Below are 21,594 nucleotides of genomic sequence, written 5' to 3'. Positions count from 1 at the left end.
CCTTTCACAATGTTATTCACAACGACTTCACATGATAAGCTGCCATAAAGCAGCTTAGCATTTTTTCAAACAGTAGTTTGGGAATAAGTATCCTATATACTTGGATATCCAATCAACTAGGTTTTCGACACACTTAGAGCACACATTTTTAAGCCTATTTAAGTGGGAAAAACTTGCATTTGTATGCCATGAAAGTTACATACATAGAAGATTAATAATGCACTTAAAAACCGTGCAACCTAATTGCCTTTCACATTAAATTGAACACATGGAAAGCATAGTAGTGTTTAATTGCCCAAAAGTCCCTCTCAACACCATGTAAGTACCTAACAACTTTTCATTGCACTAAATCTCCCAAGTTTTAAAAAAGCATTGTGCTTAGCAAAATTGCATGAAAGGGCTTTGAAGGGGGGGGGGGGGGGGGGCATGGAATAGCTACCAACTACATAAGTGGAAATGTAGTCATTAAGTTTAATTGAAATATTGGGCAACATGTGTGATAATGTTCACATTTGAGCTAACGACTTGCAATATATCAAAAAATATGGGCACCATTAAAACTTCTATAGTTCATGAGTTTACATTTAGATGCTCTTGCAATTGTAATCAATGCTCATCTTACATAAATATGAGATTATTCACAAGATCTTACTATGATATATTGTTGCATTTTCTCTTGAAGAAATGGCTAAAGAAATATGTCTCTATGTTTAATTCCATATTCTATGCACTTATCATGATTTACAAGAGTAGCATGGTCATTTAGGTGTCTATTGTAGATATAGCTAAAGAGGTATGAATTTTAGGTTTGAGTTCATGTCTTTGTCCTTAGATTTGTTGCCATCCATATATATATATATATGTGTGTGTGTGTGTGTGTGTGTGTGTGTGTGTGTGTGTGTGTGTGTGTGTAGTAAACTATTCCGTAATGCACATGAAGAAAGAGACAATTAAACATACATGCCATAGATGCTTCACAAAATCTTATAGACACTTTTGGGTGGTATAGAGTATCTCTCCAATGATTTGTGGAAAAAAAAGCACTTCTTTGTATGCTCAATGACTCTTGGGTAGTTGAGGGGAGGGATAAGCATTATTGTATGCTTGACAAAGTTGTTTGGACCATGTAGGAGGATATGAAGTGAGGTGCATAATAGGGTTGTTATCTTAGGGATTTATGGCTGAAAGTGACATTTTAGGAGCATTCGTCTTCACATTCTTTCCCCTAATTCTAGATAGAGCAAACTTCACACACTCATGATGTGGAATTGGTAGGATGAACATGCACACACAACCTATTTTAGCGTGGTCTAATTCAATGCTTCAAGATGGTATAACTTGCAATTTCCACGTGTCAAGCATGGAATCAATGCAATCCCTTCTATTTCCTAAACCGAGACAGTATTTCTCTCTCTTAATGTCTTTCAAGTTGCTCAACAACTTTCATTATGTCAATAACACTTGAAGGCAACACTGATTGAAATGTATGAACATGCTTATAGATGGTTTGGCAAGCCCTATAACCCAAAATTGGATGTCAAAGACTAAAAGGATTTGTGATTGCCACTTAATGGAGTTGATCTTGTGTACCTAATGAGTGTATAAATGTGTGAAAGACCACACAATGAGAGGGTGGACTCCAAAAAAATGATCAAATTAGGCTAGGCCAAGATAGCATAAGCTTGGGCATACATGGGGAAAACTGCATCACAAGGTTCTTCACATGTGCTTAGATATGATTCCTTATGCGTCAAGTCAGATGTAAATCGCATTTCTTATACTTCAAGGTTCATGCATATCACATGTCAATATTTTTACTGGTTAAGCTCTTACTTAAATTTGATTTTCTTAGTATATCTAGATGATTATTCTTCGCTATATTACAAGTTTAGATTTAGCTATTATTACTACCTCATACGATCAAATTTGATTTACATGTACAAATGATAATAAAAGCACATATATATTGAAATAATAAAAAAAGGTTAAAATATATTCAAATATGTACAATTCCTTACACATTAAGTTACATTTAAATTAAATTTATTTTACTTCAAGGCACATGTATGTCACGTATTAATATTTCTTGAGTAACAAATCGGTTAAGCTTTTACTTAATCGGTTTGAAAAAAATAAATCCACATGACTATTCTATGTCAGATTACACACTTGATATTTAGCAATTATAAATTCGAAAAATTAATAAATTTGATATTCTTAAGAGATCTTCATGATAGTTATATGTCACAATACGCACTTTATATTTGGTTATTGGTATTACTAAATATTGTCAAAGTTTCATTTACATATGCAGGTGATAAAAAAGCACATATATACTAAAATAATAATAAAAAACAATGGAAAAATATATTTAAATATGTACTTCTTCTCAAGGAAGCGATCAACAGTGGAGCCAAAACTTGTGTCGTATGGGTTTTCTCTGAGCTGCCTGCCATGGAAGTGCACACAGTCTAGCAATGCCTTGCTCCTTTCTGACACCATAGCTTTTGTGGGTGCGCATTTCATCTCCTCCCCTGCATCTTGTTCCCTTCTTTTCGTCGTGGTTAAATTAATGAAAGAGTCAAGAGAAATAGCTCTTTTCTTTGGGTGCCATCGAGGCGATAGGACTACCCTTTTGATTGAAATTTTACTGTTTGTCATAATGCTTTTTTGGGCTACTCTGCAGGAATCAAATTCAGTATTAAGACAAATCATCTGCTGTGTGAATCATCACAGCAATCATCAATAATGGCAGATTGGCAGGAGTGGATCAGCACATGCTTCATCTCCTTTATCTTTGCATATATGGTTGCCAGGCTGGTATGGGTGGTCATATCCTTCAGAAGACAGAATCTGAAAGTTGATTTTGGTCATCGCTCGACACCGGCTGTTGGTGAGCCCAGCACATCAGAAGGGCACCAGAACCCTAATGACGCCCCCCCGCCTGAAGGTGGTGGCCTATTGGGCTCACAATCGCCCCTCGGCACACCATCGCCCCATGATAGTGAAGAAGGCCACATGGATAGAGCTGCATCCATTGCTCAATCAGCAATGTCTCCAGCTGAAACTGTTGCGTTTGTTGAAAAAGTCGAAGACCCTGTGGCTGCTGGGCTTGCCCCAGCTGAAGACAGGCAGGATGTACTGAGTGACGATGAGAGGAGCGAAGACTCGATCGAAGAAGAGGGCTTGCTGTCCGACAATGAGGATTGGGAGGGCATTGCAGATTCTGAGCTCCGCAAGACGTTCCAGGCGGCAACCTCATTTTTCGAGAAACTTGTCCTTAATCCCCCTTTCAAGATTTCAAATGACCTGAAGCTTCAGTTTTATGGTCTTTACAAGCAAGCAACTGAGGGCCCTTGCTCATCTCCACAGCCTTCTGCTTACCGGCCTACTGATCGAGCCAAATGGTGCAAATTCGTTACTAGTTAACCTCTTATTGTTATTACATATGGAAAGAAGTATCTTGTGGTTTTAATCTTGTACAGGATTATGGCTGTTGTATTTCAAGGAAAGATTGTATGTAGAACCTCTTCTGTCTTTGACATAGTAGAAGATAGAAATTTAAGGAAACATGTAAGGATAGTACATTTTAGTCCCGTGTCAATGTGATGATCTCACGAAAATGTGGTCCCTATGGAGGCTCTACCATGTGCAGCTGGGTTGTCTCACTTCCTGGGTTCTTTATGAACAGTTTGGCTGATGTTGTGACTTATCAGTTTCCTGATGGCATCGCAGGTTGCAGTTAATCATATATTTACCATGTCAGTCCTCAACTCATGTGTGCTTAGCATAATGTGATGAGATAATGAAAATGGCTTGCTAGAATGTTGGTGCATATGTGCACATAAACCCTTATCTTGCCGTTTGAATACCTGTGAGCTGGCTCTGTGTGCCCAGATTTGTTATCTCAAAGATTACATGACTCTCCATCAAGAATGATGTGGAGGGATTTAGATGGCTGTTCATGATTGACTAGTCTATTGCTGCCTGTATATTGGAGTAAACTGACAGAAACGAGTAGCTCTTATCAGCCCAAATAGAACTCTGCTGATTTTTATCATCATAAAATTGCAACCTTATTAAGATGCTGAACCTAGAAAATCTGGAAAGGTATTTTTCACATATGCCAATCAAAGTATCAGTCACTATCCTCACCCAACTTGACCATCATTGTTCCCACATAATTGGGATTAGGGAAGTCCATTTGCATGTCTATAAAACTGATATAGGGCAGGTTTTTGTATTCAAATAAAACAAGAGTGCTCATTGTGCACTGGAGCATTGCCTTATGCTGGCTTTTCTCGTTCTCTTATGCTAATTTTGACTGTGATAAGGGAAAGAATAAAGCCCTTTAAAAAAGGAAAAGAAAAATGAAAAAAGGGAAAAAAAACCCTAGTAGTTCTAGTTGACTAGGGGTAATTCCCTCTCAAAAATAGTCAAGTTATCCCTAAGCATTACTATGGCACGCCCTTATGGGCAACGACAACAAAGGAACAGTTTGAAGTACGATGCACATAGACATTGAACATGACAAACTTGACTTTAGCTCTTCACAGGTTGAAGACTGTGGTTGGTTTGAGGTTTGGAGTAATAGCAAGTGTGTCAATTTGGTTCACACTCATTGGGCAGGCTTGAAAGTTTGTGCTAGTATAGGCTGATTGGTTGAGACCAAACCAAGTAGATGGTGATTGCTATGTGCAAATCAGATGGTTTGGACTAGCTAGAGGTTGGTAATTAGCAAGTCAGGCTGCTACGACCTTGTACACCTGCTGTACGAAATGAATGAAAATCCTTGAAATCCTCTGACTTCAATTGCTATTTGCTCGTACAGCATAAGAAAGATACTGTTAAGAGCCAATGTGAATACAGATGACCATAAAGTACATAAGCTAAAGTTCCCACCTGCTGCTTGAGGAGAGCCTATTGGGGTTGCTATGTTGACATACTAGCTTTGTAAAGAAACTTGTGCTGTATGACTTTGTCTCATTTTTCCCTGGTGTGATCTGCTGGTCTTGTAACAGCACTATTATTTAGTAAACAGCTCATGTTTCAGTGCCTTGCTTCATCCAAACCTAGCTTTCAATGAACGTGAGAGGTCCAATTTTAGGTCAAAAGTCCAAAACTCAAATTGTTGTAGTCTAAATCTATTTATCACTTGAATTAGGTCTAGCTCACTTGACATTGAACATGAAGTTTCGACTAGTTCAAGACACGAACTTAATATTGTTGAGAAACCACATCATTCCATATAGTTTCCCTCCTTCATTCCCATTTTGGGTTTTGTTTCCAGCCTTAAAAAAGGCTTTCTAGGGCCTTTTGAGAGAGTTGGAGTGCCACTCGAGAGACTTCAGCGGGCGAGACTCCAGATTGTTTGTGCCTATATATTCAGCACCTCCATTTCATTCTTTACCACACTCACTCACTTCGTGAGACCATCATCTCTCTCTCCTCTCCTTCCACCATCTTCTTCCTTCTTGCTAGGCGCAGTCTCAAGCCTCCTAGGGCTGCGTTTATCGTGATAGTGGTATGTTCTCCAACTAGCGCTCCTTCCCACTCTCAGGTGACAACTTCTAGGCACCTTCCTCCTTGCATTTGAATACTCTGTGTTTTTCCCTGCAAACCCTATTGTCTATGTGGTTGCTTAGTCATTTCTTGACATGGTATCAAAGTCGGAGGTGCTTAGTGAACCGCAGAGATCCTTTGCATGAGAGAAGGCAAAGATAGGTTGTAGGTTCGGCATCAACATCTAATTCTTACTCTACTTCTGTGTGTGACTAGGAGATATCCTTCTCCTCCCTTCCACCCTCCCTTTTGCAAGGTGCCACTCTGGTATCATGGTGTTGTAAAGAAATACTCTGACCAGAAACACAAATAACAATCGTACGACAAAGCACAAACTGATAAAGGAACTCAGTTAGGGTTAGGGTATCTCATAGACAATGAACATAGAAAATAATTGAAGTGATAGAACTGCCGAATATACAATACTCATGCAGCAAACACACTATGCAATAAATGAATACTAAACCTCGAACTCGTGTATCTCAAGGATTAGGGCAGGGGTAATGAGCTGAAGAGTGTGTCGTGCTTTGAACAGATCTCAAATCGCAGCAAGGCAGCCTTCGGATGTCGAACACTAGCTAACGCAGTAGTGAGAAGTTGGATCTGATGCAGACAGTAGTGAAGAGAGAGAAAGACTAAAAACACATGTAGGATAGCTTGTAGGAAAGAGAAACCCGCCAAACGTAGGTTGGACAGCTTGGCGACAGCCTGTAGAAGCTAGGCAACAGTTGGAGGAGAGAAAAAACTGCCAAACGTAAGTTGCAGATGACATGGCAGGCAGTACGACAGCATGTCTGTGTAGAAACACTAGTCACTTGGCTGGGATCAGCTCCAAACTGTGAGAAGAGGGCTGGAAATCAGGCGCCAACTGATGTAGACAGCAATGGACAGCTTCGGCTAAGATGTCCTCCACGAATGGGGTGTGGGCAGCAAGCTGAAACTCCTGAAATCTGCAAAAACGAGATTGTTTTGAATGGAGGGCAGCATAGGTATTTATAGAAAGTTTGGGCCCTCCCAAGTGGGTTTGTGCTTATGGGACACAGAAACTCTCTAGGATCACACTTCTTTTAAATAAACTAGGTTTCTTCATTAATTAAGCAAGTTTTGGGGTTGTTTAAGTAAAGCTAATGCATTTTTAGCTCAATACCCCCTCTTAGGCCCAACAACGGTGCCACGAGAAAGATCTTTTACCCCAAGGCGTCCCACTCCAAAGTAGCCAGAGCACCGGACAAAGGGTGTGCGTTGGCTGCCCAGTGGCCTACTAAGACTACAGAGGTGATGGTAATCTTACCAAGGGAGCCCAAGTGATCACCCTAGATTGGACAAGGCATCGGATAAAGGGTGCATGTCGATTGCCCAGTGGTCTACCAAGCCCTACAAAGGCAGATGGAATCAGCTATGGACTGTGTTTGTTTGTTTTTTTTTTGTTGAATTTGATAGATGTAGCATTTAGTGGGGTTCAAATCAGTTTTCGTCCTATTGAGTATCCATGCCTCAAACAGGAGAACGATAAAGGATGGTTAGATTCAAGACCTTCACAAAACAAGTATACTATCCCTACCATTACTGGGTGTCGGTGAAAAAGAATAAGGCTAAGGGTATAGCAAATATGTGAAGCAAGCAAGACAAGCAAAGCAAGCAAGCAAGCTAAGGAAAAACTTTGTAGGAGATTGCCATGGGAAATGCCGTGAATATGGTGGATCTAGAGTCGACCACTCCAAAAGACCGAAAAGGAATAAATGCGCACAGATGCATGTTTACATGAACAGAATGCCAATCATGGGGTAATGCAAAGGGCGATACAAGATGTCATGCTCACGCAAGATGCAATGCAACGGTGCCACTTGGACAGTGCCCTTGTAGGGGAATCGTTCACTTGCCAATCGCCCTTTTACAATCATATGATCCTGACAGTGCGGATGAAGTTACAATTGTTCATAATATAATACAAAATAATAATTGAATGAATGTCGAAAAACTGTAAGTAGCATCACTGTCACGATCAAGAGTAGAAGCCGCCCCCTCTCAAACTGGAAGGGAAAGCAAGAGAGAAACACCCGTCTCCCTGTCAAGCTGAAGTAGGGGAGGGTGTACCCAAACTGATCTTGGGTAACAGGTACTGAAGAACCAGTCGGTTGACCACTTTGGTCAAAATATCTGCAAAATTGTCGGATGTAGGCACAAACTCTTATAGTGCCTAGCTTAACCTGCTCTTTAGAAAAATGGAAGTGGACTCCCACATGCCACGTCCGTGGTGTAACGATTAGATTGCCTGCAAGGGCAATGGTATTGTGGTTGTCGTAGTAGACAACGGTGGGAGAGTCGCATGGGAAATGAAGTGCCTCCAGTAAACTCCTCAGGTAGATGGCCTCGATGGTGCCATCGAAGAGAGCCCGGTACTCAGCCTTGGGCGTGGAAGCTGCCACCGTCTCTTGCTTATGGCTTGACCAAGAAATGGGAGCTATGTCCAAGGTAAAGAGGTAGCCGCTATGAGAATGCGGAGTGTCGGGATGTCCTGCCCAATCAGAATCAATGTACCCTTGCAAACATATACCAGAACCGTATGTCAAGGCATAAGAATAAGTGTTGGAATTAAAGGGCCATCGTGCCTTTTATATGTGCACGGATATGAACACACCCTTAGCACATTTGTACTTTCATATATATATCTATCTAAAAACCTAAAGAGGTACACTTGTCATTGTATCCAAGAACATTGTGTCGTGCTCACTCTCCTCTCTACTCTGCACTGCTCTCTCTCTCTCTCTCTCTCTCTCTCTCTCTCTCTCTCTCTCTCTCTACTCTGTGTGTTATCCGTCATGCTCACTCTCAGCTCCCCGTCTAGATCCATCAAACTGGTATCAGAGCTGGCAAGAAGCACACGCTTCTCAAGACAGCTTAGGAGAGGCAGTTGGACTAGCAGGCGGAGTTGCAGGTGTCGTAGGTGAGCAGGAGTTGCAGGCAGGCAGCAGTCGGCAGGTCACGGGCTGTAGACGTCACGCGAGCAGGCGACGGCAGCAGGCAGCAGCTGTGCGTGACTGGGTAACAGTTGTGACGATAGGCAGCACGTGACGACTAGTCGCTGCAGGCGACCAGACCTGTGACCAGTGTCCACTGGGAGTGACGAAGTAGGCAGGTGGATGCCACGCGACTGACGGGTCGCACTACTTGCATGCGACGGGCTGGTGATGGGTAGGTGACTAGGCGACAACTTGTAGGCACCGACGGGCGGGTCAACAAACCCCAAGTCAGATGTTTTTTTCAAAATAAAAAAATTTCCCCCTTTCCTTTGCGAGCGTTCGTGCGTGTAAGCACAATTCACGATTTTGGGCAAATTTGTGCTAGAAATTTGGGGATTTGTCCAGATTTGATGCGAGCAAGACACAATCTTGATATTTGTGTCAGAAAATTGCGGGAATTTGTGACATTTTGCCTCCGATATTTGGGCCTTTTCATGTACATGCAAGAATTGGGCTGAAATTTACCCGATTTCTCGACATTGAGGCACATTGGACCCCGTGCAATTTGGGGCTTTTGCAGTTTGGGCGAAATTTGTGTGCCATTTGGTCATTTTATGTACATGTGGGTTTAATTCCATGCAATTTGGACATCTAGCACTTGGAAAATTTGGGGGTTTTGCTGAAATTGCTCTATTTTGGCAAAATTGGTCTATTCTATGCATGTCAGATACAGTGTAGATGTATGGTTGATGTTCTGAGCACAAAAATTTTGGGGCTTTTGACTGTGGGTGTCAAATTTTGTGCCCGTGGGTGCATGTACAACAGAAATTGCAGCTAAAATTTGGGACTTCTCATGTAATGTGATGTATTTGCCCTTGAAACAGCTGTAATCAGTTGTGGAGTGCTGTAGCACAAGGTTTAGTGCTTCTGGAAATTTATTTGCAGGTCTGAAATTTCTGCTTGTACGTGGTCATTTATTGCTGGTTGATACTTGCTTGTACCTTGGTTACTTGTGTGCAGTTTGGGCCTGCATTTGCTGAATTTTTTGGTCACATTTGTACTGAAAATCATGGTTAGCAGCAGTGACAGCAGTCATCTCATACACATTAAGAAGCTTGAAGGAGCACATAACTTTGCAGTCTGGAAAAAAAGTGCTATAATATCCTGTTGCAGAAGAAGCAGGCAAAGCCGATTAAGACCAAAGAGACAAAGCCCGCAGATATGGAATAGGAAGATTGGGATGAGTTAAATGAGCTTGTACGCTCAACCATCGAGCTATCGATTTCTGATGCCTTGTTGTTCAACATTGAAGGTTTGGATTTTGCTTATGCTATTTGGACTCGATTGGAAGAACTGTATGCCCAAAAGAGTGCCGCAAGCAAAGTTTATTGGCTGAAAAAGCTTATGGATTTGCGTATGAAAAAGGGTACATCAATGTCTACTCACTTGAGTGAGTTTAATTCCATTTTCAGCCAGCTGGTTGCCTTGGAGTTCAAGATTGATGAAGAATTTAAGGCTATGTTCTTGCTTTACACTTTGCCAGAGAGTTGGGATACATTTAGGACTGTTATCAACAATTCTAATGCGATGCTTTTTTATGCTGATGTAGAGAGTGCGTTACTCATGGAAGAAAAGAATCGGCAGAACAATGCATCCAACAAATCTTCCAGTGCTTTGCATTTTAGGGGCAGATCACATCAGAAAGGCAAATTTGATAGCAAGGGAGGCAGTAAATCACGTGGCAAGGATGTTGAATGCCATCATTGTGGCAAGAAGGGTCACTTTAAACGTGACTACTACAAATGGAAGAAAGAGAAAGGAAAGGGCAAAAAGACAGATGATAGCTGTAACCAGCCTATCTTCTTGGATAGGGTAGTTTAATCTGATTAAGCACTTAATTACAGCAATCAGCAAATGAACATAAATTGAAATGCTCACTTTACCTTCATAAACTTGGACAGTGCACACCCTGTTGGCCCCAAAGCTGGCGCTCCTTTTGGTATTTCTTTAATTTCAATTGCTAATGGATAAATTACAAGCCGAGATTTCACAATCTCCTTGGCTGATTCAAAAGCCCCTTGCTGTTCCAATAATCAGCAAAGCATTGGGGCAAATTGCCCCTTGATTTTCACCCAGGACTTGCTCTAATGGAACCCCAACTGGTCAAATGCTGCCCCAAATTCACAATAGATGGGCTGGCATCTAAAATCCTTACAATTCCACGAATTTCTGGTGCTGATTTCGGTGTACAATGCCTTTGACTGATGGCACGGGTTCCAAGGTGGCTGCTAAACCCTAATTACTATTGTAATTTAGGGTTTACAGCAGTAAACTCTCTGTTGTCCACCAAATTTGGCTTTACACTGCTACCAATGGCTGAGAATTACTGAGAATGTTTGAGCATAGACTGGAGGAGATGAGAGAATGCTGTAGAGAGAGAGAAAATCAGCTGAAATGTATCTTTTGATTCGTAGCTCTGATGATAAATCTGATGGTACCAACAGCTTCAAAAGGTAGGTAAAACACCAGTTTGGCTGGCGAGCCCTCCTCTTCTACCACCGCCTCTCTTGAGTCGGAAGAGAAAACCTGCTGTCCCCTGTCTTGTTGCGGTGTGCGATCAGTCGTCGTTGCCTCTCAGAGCCAAATCTGATTACCTCCTCTCCCTCCACCAAGCTCCAAATGGCTGTAATTCAGCTTCCACCACCCTCCAACAGCCTTCTCCCTAGTTGGATAGGAAAGTTTTGCCAAGTGGCAACCTTCCTAATGCATTTTCAGCCATTAAATTAATTTTTCAGAATTAATTAATTTTGAAAATTAATTTCAGTTCTTTTGACTCTGCCCAAAATTAAACATGCCTATCTATAATGAAATTGACTAGGCCATTTGCAACTTGGAGTGGTTTCCAACCTTTGTTGAACCTTAGACTAGCATTAATTAATTAAATAATGCTAGTCCCTAGTGTCACCACTGATACTCAGTGGCCAAACAATTGTCCTAGGGTCTAACCTGGCACCAACTGACTACCAAAACCCAGTTGGCATAACTTAACACAACTTTTGCCTTTAACACCCATTGCATCCTCAGGGTCCTTGGCCCGTTCCCATGAAATAACTGCCATAGGCATCACGTGCTAAACAACCTTTCACATTTGATTAATAACTTAATCAAATGTTACCAGCAAGATTAAAGCATCTCAAAATTTCATGTCCCCGTGACAATAGCAAGGAAGAGAAGAAAGAGAGTCAGCCTAAGAAGAGCAGTGTCAAAGTTGAAGAGGTGAATGTAGTCACTCATGACAGTGACAGTGGGAATGACGTACTCTTTGTCTCTTCATTAGTACACATGCTTTACTTGCAGATACGGATGATGACATGCATACTTAGATTCTAGATTCAGGTGCTTCCTTTCATGTCACCCCTCATCATGAGTGGTTTTTTGACTATATAGGGGGTCGACATGGTGTTGTCCATCTTGGGGATAACTATGCATGTGACATTGCAGGTATTGGCAGTGTGCAGCTACAGTTTCAACATGGTTTTGTCTTCACACTTCAGCATGTACAACATGTACCTCAACTCAAGAAGAACTTGATTAGCACAGGGCAGCTAGATGACGATGGATTTCATACCACCTTTGGTGATGGGAAATAGAAGATCTATAAGGGATCTAGAGTGATTGCCAAAGGTTGTAAAAGTGATACCTTGTATCCTCTCCATGTATCTAGTGTGCGTGACCATGTTGTTGCCGTGATTGAGCAGGCAAGTGTTTCTTTGTTGCATGGTCGGTTGGGACACATGAGTCAAACTAGAATGAAAGTGCTTTCTTGTTTGGGTTACTTGCCTTGTCTTTGTTATGCTGATTTTGAGCATTGTGATCATTGTGTTTATGGTAAACATGCACAAACATCTCATAAGAAGTCTCTTTCGCTGAAATCTTCTCCTCTAGAGTTAGTACATTCTGATGTATGTCAGATGCCAAGGTTATCTTTAGGGAGAAAGAAATACTTCGTCACCTTTGTTGATGATGCTACACAGAAGGTATGGGTTTACCCTATTCGTAGCAAGGACGAAGTGCTTGGCAAGTTTAAAAAATTCTTGGCATTGGGAGCTCCCCAAGAAGTGTGGTCGGGCAAGCCACCTTCGTATGCACACTTAAAAGTGTATGGCTGCGAAGCATTTGTGCACATACGTAAGGAAGAATGCAGCAAACTTAAGCCAAAGTTGTGCAAATGTATTTTCTTAGGATATGGTGATGAAGGTGAAATGGGATATAGATTATGGGATCCCGAGAAAAGAAAAGTAGTATGCAGCAATGATGTTATCTTCTGAGAAGATCGCATGTACAAACAGCCCGAAAGAACAGAGGAAGTTCGTAGAGTTGTATTTTGGGAAGAAATACCTTTTGGACAGCAAAATGCGCCCGTTGTATAGCAGCAAATACCTGCTGTAAATGAACCTGTAAATGCAGAAAATAATACTGGAAATGATCGGTTAGCCATTGCCCATAATGATGAGCCACTGGATGTGAAAGAACAGCCATGACAACAAGCTGTTAATGTTGATTTGCAGGCTGAAATACTAGGACAGCAAGCTGAAAATGAAAATTTGCAGGCTCAATAGTCAGCAAACAATGATCATTGGGTTAGGGGATCGTCTAGGGCTACTAGACAACTTGATAGATTCATTCCTGGTGCAAACAATGTGGCTGATTATGTCATGTTGACAGATTGTGGTGAACTGTCTTGCTTCAAGGAAGCAATGGACAGATAGTATAGCAAGAAATGGTATAAAGCCATGTTATCAGAGATGGACTCTCTTGAGAAAAATGACAATTGGGACTTGGTGCAGTTGCCTAAAGGGCAGAAAATCCTTCCATGCAAATGGGTTTACAAGATGAAGGTCACTTCTGGTTCCTCGCCAAAGTACAAAGCAAGATTGGTTGCGAAGGGGTACAAGTAGGAACATGGAGTTGACTTTGATGAGATCTTCTCTCTTGTAATCAAGATGACTACATTGAGAACCATTTTGGGCTTGGTTGTAGCTGAAGATATGGAGCTCATACAGATGGATGTAAAGACTACATTCTTACATGGTGATCTGCTTGAAGACATATATATGCAGCAGCCTGAAGGGTTTGTAGCAAAAGGGAAAGAGAAGATGGTATGTAAATTCCAAAGTAGTTTGTATGGGTTGAAACAAGCACCAAGAGAATGGTATCATAAGTTTGATACATTTATGCAGTCTCAAGGTTTTCATAGAAGTCAAGTGGATCACTGCTTGTACACCAAAAAGGCCGCAGATGGCAGCTTGATTATCTTGGTTCTGTATGTTGATGACATGCTGATTACTGGTAGGGATACTTATGCCTTGGACTCACTGAAGCAAAGTCTTCATGCCATCTTTGACATGAAGGATCTTGGTGATGCAAATCACATTCTTGGCATGTGAATACTCAGAGATAGGTCAAAAGGATTACTCTATCTATCTTAGCAGGAGTATATCTCCAAGGTTTTGCAACGTTTCAATATGGAGAGGGGGGGGGGAAACAATCGGGGTTCCATTGTCTCCATATGTGAAACTCAGTGCAGAGAACAACCCTACATTTGATGATGAGAAGGTTGAAATAGCCAAGATACCATATGCTTCAGCTGTTGGCAGTTTGATGATGCCATGGTTGCTACACGTCCTGGCATTGCCTTTGGAGTGGGAGTGGTTAGTAGATACATGGCAAACCTTGGTAAAAAGCATTGGGAAGTAGTGAAAGGTATTATGAGATACCTCAAAGGCACAAAGGATTTGTGTATTTGCTTTGGAAAGCGGAAGGCATCTGTTGTTGGCTTTACGGATGCAGACTCTGCTGGTTATGCGGATTGCAGAAAGTCCACTTTTGGATATGTGTTTACCTTCACAGGAGGAGCAGTCTCTTGGATCTCCAAGCTACAAAAGTGTGTTGCATTGTCTACTACAGAAGCAGAGTATGTGGCTGCCATTGAGGCATGCAAGGAGGCTTTATGGCTTTCATGTCTGGTGGGAGAGCTTGGCATTATAGAGTTACCTGTTCTCCATTGTGATAGTTAGAGTGCTATCATACTAGCTCAGAATCCCGTCTTTCATGCAAAAACGAAGTACAAGTGAAGTATCACTTCATTAGAGATGTACTTGACAGCAAGAGCATTGAGCTTGTCAAAGTGCATACAAATGATAATCCTGCAGATTTTCTCGCAAAGGGTCTTCCAGCAGAGCGGTTTGCTCGCAGCCGATAGATGATGGGAGTTGGATAGATATATGTATTTCAGCTTTGTACATACCTAGACTTAGCTGATTCTTTTCTCCCCTTAAGACACATTGCCTTTAGGTGGGAGGTTGTTGGGAATAAAGGACCATCGTGCCTTTTATATGTGTATGGGTGTGAGCACACCCTTAGTGCATTTGTACTTTCATATATATATCGATCTAAAAACCTAAAGAGGTACATCCGTCATTGTATCCAAGAACATTGTGTCGTACTCACTCTCCTCTCTACTTTGTACTCTCTCTCTACTATGAGAAAGCATTGCGTGTCTCGATCCTCGCGCTCTCTGTCATAACAATAACTACAACGTAAATAACGCAATACACGAAGATATGCAATTCAATGTGACATCCTAGGTGTTGTGAAATACTGATTGAGTATGCTAATTGAGTAAGCTAAATCTGGCCTAGTGTGAATTAACCAAAGAAGTTTTCCTACAACAGAGCAATAGGTATGTGCATTGAAGGGCTGTCCTATCTTATCATCAGGCGCGTGTATATAGGCACGACACCCGAAGACTCTGAAGTGGGAAATGACAGGCCGAGAGCCAAAAAATGCCTCATACGGGGTCTTTTGAAGAAGAGCCGCAGTCGGGCACCGGTTGAGAATGTACACCGAAGTGTTAACAGCCTTGATCCAAAGGCGCTCAGGAAGCTCTGCTGCGAATAGCATAGAGCATGCCATTTCCATGACTTTCCGGTTCCTAAGCTCTATGACTCTAGTCTAAGAGGGGGAGTTAGTAGAGGCGAGCTGGCAAGAGATGCCATGCTTGAGTAGAAACTCGGAAAACTCGTGGGAGATAAATTCACTACCGCTACCACCAGCACGACGTCCAGTTTGGTTTTGAACTAGCAGCACCCAAGCAAAAAAATATGTGAAAGCATAGATAAATACACTACTGCTACCACCAATAAAACGTCCAGTTTGGTTATGAACTAGCAGCATCCAAGCAGAAAAATATGTGAAAGCATCTGACTTATGCTTGAGGAAGTACATCCATATGTATTGTTGGAGCTCACTTGAGGATGTGCAGCAGTTCTAGAAGTGAGAGAGACGGCGAGAGAGAGATTGAGTGAAAGTACGATTAGATTTTAGTGTATCAACAATGTGTTGGTACACAATTAATAAAATGTATTTATACTTAGGGTATATAAGGGTGCATTCACATGTACAACTGAATAGTGTGTGTGTACTATACACGGAGGTCAAACGTGTTAGCAGATATTAGTCAGCTCATGGTGTGAGTTTGTGTGCAGAGGCTGGGCATTTTATGTAGCATTTTATGCAGTATTTTATGGCACATTTTTGTGGCCATTTATGATGTATTTTTAGCATTTATTGCTGGCCGACCAGCATTAAATGCTGGCCGACCTGCATTTTATGCTCCCCACTTTTGTGGCTATTTATAGGGCTCCTTCTCCACAGTCTTTTGTGCTTCAGCCATCAGTGGAGATCCTTCTGGGAGAGAGGAGCCGGTGCTGAGGAGCCCACGCAGCCAGTGACTCACCATTGTATGCTGCTGTCTCGTGTTCGATATGGATTCCATTTCCCGAGCATACATCTGAGTTCTCATTTGTCTACTGTGTTCATTCTTTCTTCTGTCTTGTGTTTCAGCATTTATTTCAGCATATTCTTTACGCTTCCATTGCTGCACCACTTCTGACATGGTATCAGAGCTCAGGCTGCAACCTATTTGTGCTGTGTTTTCTTGCTGATTTCAGGATTTACACCCTTCTTGCTGATCAGCCAGCTGTCCTTCCTGCTGGCGACTGCTGATTTGCTGCTGGCGACAGTGTTTCAGCATTTGCGTTTTGCGTTTTTCTGGACAGATTTGCGTTTACTGCTGTTCCACTCTTTGCTGCCCGTGTTTCCTTCATCAAATTGCTGGCAACAGTCTTTAGCCCCTGTTTATTCAGTTTGCAGCCTGCGTTTTGCTGTTTACAGCATTATTTTTGGCTGTTTTTCTGATTATTCAGGCCGTTTTTGCTGTTTTTGGCAGTTTTTGACTGATTTTTTCACTTTGTGCAGCAGCTTTTGGCTTATTCTGGTCAGCCTTTGGGTTATATTGCATGTGAACTCACCATTTTTGGTGTTTTTGGTTGCGTTTTGGCTGTGCTCACTCTCCAAACGACCTTCTTTTCTTCTACTTCTCTTTTCTACCTCCTCCAGATGGCCCCTCCGTGCACCTCAAGTGAAGATAAGTGGTGCAGCAATGGAAGCGTCACCTATGTCACTCAGGACATACAAAGCCAATCTGCCAAACATGTCTCTGAACATGTGACCATGGATTCCCCGCCTTTGGCCAAACCACCAAAGTGTCCCCTCATGTGAGCTTCAGACGAAAGCCTCTCGCTCTCTGTCAAGAAGAACAGCTCATCATGAACCCAGAAATCAACACCAGTCTCTAGGATTTCACTGCCAGATACTGTCGATGCGTCAGGGACATCCCTCTCGGGATCCTGTGCATCTATATCAAAATATAGATGAGGCACTGCAGCCCCACCAACACCCGCTCACACTCCCTCTCTGGCATAAGAGAGTTGTGAGGGATGACCTCATCACCACCACTAGAAAGCAGCCGAGGAAGGGGCAACCAAGCCCTTCCCGCGATCCGAAGAAGAGGATCCCTTCCGCGCCTTGGACTTCCCCTTGGCCGGAGGATCGGAGTCGGAGTCTGATGAAGGAGAGGACTCATCGGTAGAGTCAGCATCCCGCTTCGTCTTCTGCTCCTTCTTCCTGGAAGCCGCTAACTTCTTGCAGTCCTTTCGCAAATGTCCCTTCTTGCCACAGTGGTAACACTGGGCCTTCGACTTCTTCTTCCTGGCACCCCTCTCTGAAGCTCCAAGAGCCTCACTTGACCCTCCATACTGTGAAGGAAGCTGTCCCTGTAGCTTATCTTCACTTGGGGTGCACGGAGGGGCCATCTGGAGGAGGTAGAAAAGAGAAGTAGAAGAAAAGGTCGTTTGGAGAGTGAGCACAGCCAAAACGCAACCAAAAACACCAAAAATAGTGAGTTCACATGCAATATAACCCAAAGGCTGACCAGAATAAGCCAAAAGCTGCTGCACAAAGTGAAAAAATCAGTCAAAAACTGCCAAAAACAGCAAAAACGGCTTGAATAATCAGAAAAACAGGCAAAAATAATACTGTAAACAACAAAACGCAGGCTGCAAACTGAAGAAACAGGGGCTAAAGACTGTTGCCAGCAGTTTGATGAAGGAAACACGGGCAGCAAAGAGTGGAACAGCAGTAAACGCAAATCTGTCCAGAAAAACGCAAAACGCAAATGCTGAAACACTGTCGCCAGCAGCAAATCAGCAGTCGCCAGCAGGAAGGACAGCTGGCTGATCAGCAAGAAGGGTGTAAATCCTGAAATCAGCAAGAAAACACAGCACAAATAGGTTGCAGCCTGAAATCTGATACCATGTAACTTATCCTAACAACCTCCCACTTAAAGGTTTGAAGTGAATCTCTAACCAACTCCCACTAGTAGTATACAATGCTCATGTTGAGCTTTGCTTAGACTTTTAGTGAGAACATCTGCAGGGTTGTCCTCTGTTTTGATCTTGGTCAATGTGATTAGACCATCTTCCAGAATTTGTCTGATAAAGTGATCACATCCCAAAACTCTAGCTATCACATCCTAAAACTATAGTACCCAATGCCGAGATCCTTTGCAAGTTTGCTCAACCATATAGCTTCCTTAGAAGCTTCAGTAGCTGATATGTATTCAGCTTCAGTAGTACTGAGTGCGACAACGTTCTGCAACTTGGAATACCAAGAAACAAACCTTCTAGCAACTGTAAAGACGTACCTGCTGGTGGATCTACGAGTATCCAAGTCACTTGCCATGTCTGCATCACAATAACCCTGCAAACTAAGACCCTGGCCATAGCAAATACACTTTCTTTGTGTACCCTTTAGGTATCGAAGAATACACTTGATAGCCTCCCAATGTGTTTTGCCAGGATTTTGACATAAACCTGCTAATAACTCCCACTGCATGAGCAATGTTTGGATGAGTAGCAACCATAGCATATATAAGAGAGCCACAAGTTGATGCATAAGGGACTCCCTTCATAGCATTTGCTTCCACCTCATCTTTTGGGCTGATGGCTTTACTAAGCTTAAGATAAGGAGGTAAGGGTACCCCAAAAAGCTTAGATTCAGCCATGTTAAATCTGTCCAGTACCTTTTTAATGTACTTTTCTTGCGATAAAAACAACAATTTCTGCATTTTATCTGTGCGAATCCTCATGCCCAAAATATGCTTTGCATTCCCCAAATGTTTCTAGAGAAGGCTGATTTCAGCTGATTTTTGAGAGCATCCAAGCTAGTCTTTCATTTGCCAGCTAGCAACGTATCATCCACATACAAAACAAGCTAACAAAGAGTCTAGAATTGAAGAGTCCATCTTAGATATAAACGAGGACCAAATGAGTTTCTTGAAGGAGTATGAAGATTGTTTTGTAGGCACTTTACTTGATGAGTTACCACTAGAAAGGCTAGAATATCATCATATTGATCTCATTCCTGTGAGCTCATCTCCAAATAGGCCATCCTATCTTGTGAGTCCAACACAACAAGAGGAACGAGCTCTTGGAGAAGGGTCTAAGAAGACCCGGTTCCTTATCTTTTTGCTTTCCAATCCTCTTAGTGCCTTGGCGCATGTGTGTGGACTACAGGGTCCTCAACAAAATTACAATTTGGAATAGTTCCCATTTTAAGAATTGATGATATCTTGGATAGATTGGATGGATTTAAAGTATTCAGTTGGATTGACTTGAAAAGTGGCTACTGTTAGATAAGGATCGCTTCTCAAGATATTCATAAAACGACATTCAGGATAACTTTTGGTTTATACAAGTTTCTTGTGTTACCATTTGGTCTCACTAATGCTCCGACAACCTTTAATAGAATGATGGAAATAATCTTTAGAGTACTTCAAAAGTTTATATATATTTTTTGTGATGATATTTTGGTTCATTCAAAAGATAAAGAAGAGCATAAGCAATACTTGAAAATAGTGTTTCAAAAACTCCGCAAACACAAACTTTATGTGAATGGTAAAAAGAGTGAATTTTGCCTAAAAGAGATTCACTACTTGGGCCATATTGTATCCAAAGATGGGATTTGGATGGACAAAAAAAAAGTCAAGGCTATTGTAGAGTGACAAGAATTGACTAGTGTTTATGAAGTTCGAAGTTTCTTGGGATTATGCACTTATTATAGGAGATTCATTAAATGGTTTGCAATGATTGGTGGACCACTGCATGCTTTAACCAATAAAGCAATGGCATTCCGATGGACCAAACTAGAGAAGGAAGCTTTTGAAGCTCTAAAGTTCTATATCAGCAAAGAGCCTATTTTGATTATACCTAATTTGTTGAAACCTTTCTTTGTGGAATGTGATGCTTCAGGAGACTGCATTGGTGCAGTCTTAAAGCGAGAAGGGCATGCCCATATCTAGTACGAAATGCTGTCTTAGGAACATCTTGTGCCTTAATTCTTACTTGGTGATAGCCTGATCTTAAGTCTATTTTTGTGAAGAATTTTGCCCCTTGTAATTGATCAAAAAGATCTTCCATTCTGGGCATAGGAAATTTATTCTTCACCGTTATCTTATTAAGTGCTGTATAATCAACACAAAGTCGCATAGAACCATCTTTTTTCTTTATCAATAAAATTGGTGAAGCCCAAGGTGAATTGCTGGGTTGAATAAACCCTTTATCAAGGTAATCCTTAATTTGTCTTTCAACTTCTTGGTGCTGTGTTTCACCTAACTTATAAGGTGGTTTAGAAATAGGGTGTGTATCCTTATTTGTGTCAATTGGGTGATTAATATCACCCTTATCTGGTGGAAGGCCACTTGGTAAATCAGAAGGAAACATATCTTTAAATTCATCTAACAAACCTCTTAATTCATTACCTACATTCAACTCACAAACATAAGAAAATTGTTTCTTTATATTACAAAAAGTAAAAGCGTTTTGTACAGGAAGAGACCATAACATATATACCTCACAAGCTTCCTTCTTTATCAGCTTCTAAACTTCAGTGGAACACAACAAAGGATTATCAGATACTTCATGTTCACCTTGAATTACAAAAGTCTTACCATCCCTTTCAAATTCCAGTGTATTATGATGATAACTACGTTTTAAGGATGGTTCCAATCCCCATAGCCACTCCCTCCCTAAAGCAATATCGGCTCTTTCCATATTCATAATTTGGAAATCAAGTTTATCTTTATATCCTTGGATCTCAATTTCCAAATTGGATACCATTGTATCCCATATTTTATTATCCTGACCTTGCATCATACGAACAACATATTGATTTGTGAGAGTTCGCAACGGAAGAAGAACACGAACAAAGAGGAGGAGAGAGAGAAAGCAGGGAATGAAGGAAGAAAATCTGCACTGACTGAAATGAAATGCTGAATACACCAAAGTGGACTGATCAGTCCCTGCACGCAGCCCGGAGCGTCAGTGAGGGCACCGGAACAGACTGAAAGAAATGGCAGCACCAATGCCGGAGTGGGAGAGGAGGGAGAGTGTGCTGAATCTGCAGAAGAGTGTGAGAGAATGACTGGGGGGGGACTGCTATAAATAGCCCCAAGTCAGAAAAACTGGCCGACCTGCCCAAACTGGCCGACCTGTCCAAATATGGGCTGACTGCACACAAAAAAGGCCCATTTTGGGCTGAGTGACACAAAACTGACAGAGCTCCTCTGTCTCCTGCCAGACTCTGACAGGAGCTCACAACCAGGAGATGACAG

The 21,594-nt window shown here is 41.8% G+C and overlaps 1 protein-coding gene across 1 annotated transcript in view; it reads left to right on the top strand.

The window, feature by feature from the left end:
* The first annotated feature begins 2,403 nt into the window (after positions 1–2,403).
* ACBP1 (acyl-CoA binding protein 1) overlaps positions 2,404–21,594 on the top strand; it is a 52,957-nt gene continuing 33,766 nt past the window's right edge. The window contains exons 1-2 of the mRNA XM_087667733.1: positions 2,404–2,513; positions 2,687–3,407. Coding sequence (XP_087523859.1) covers positions 2,749–3,407 — 659 coding nt within the window. The 5' untranslated portion in view covers positions 2,404–2,513; positions 2,687–2,748. The remainder of the gene's footprint in view (positions 2,514–2,686; positions 3,408–21,594) is intronic.

Source organism: Lygodium microphyllum, chromosome 26, assembly GCF_053477565.2.
Source record: "Lygodium microphyllum isolate KBCC chromosome 26, Lygodium_microphyllum_v1.1.10, whole genome shotgun sequence".
Lineage (NCBI taxonomy): Eukaryota > Viridiplantae > Streptophyta > Polypodiopsida > Schizaeales > Lygodiaceae > Lygodium > Lygodium microphyllum.
This window is presented reverse-complemented; position numbering and strand designations above follow the sequence as displayed.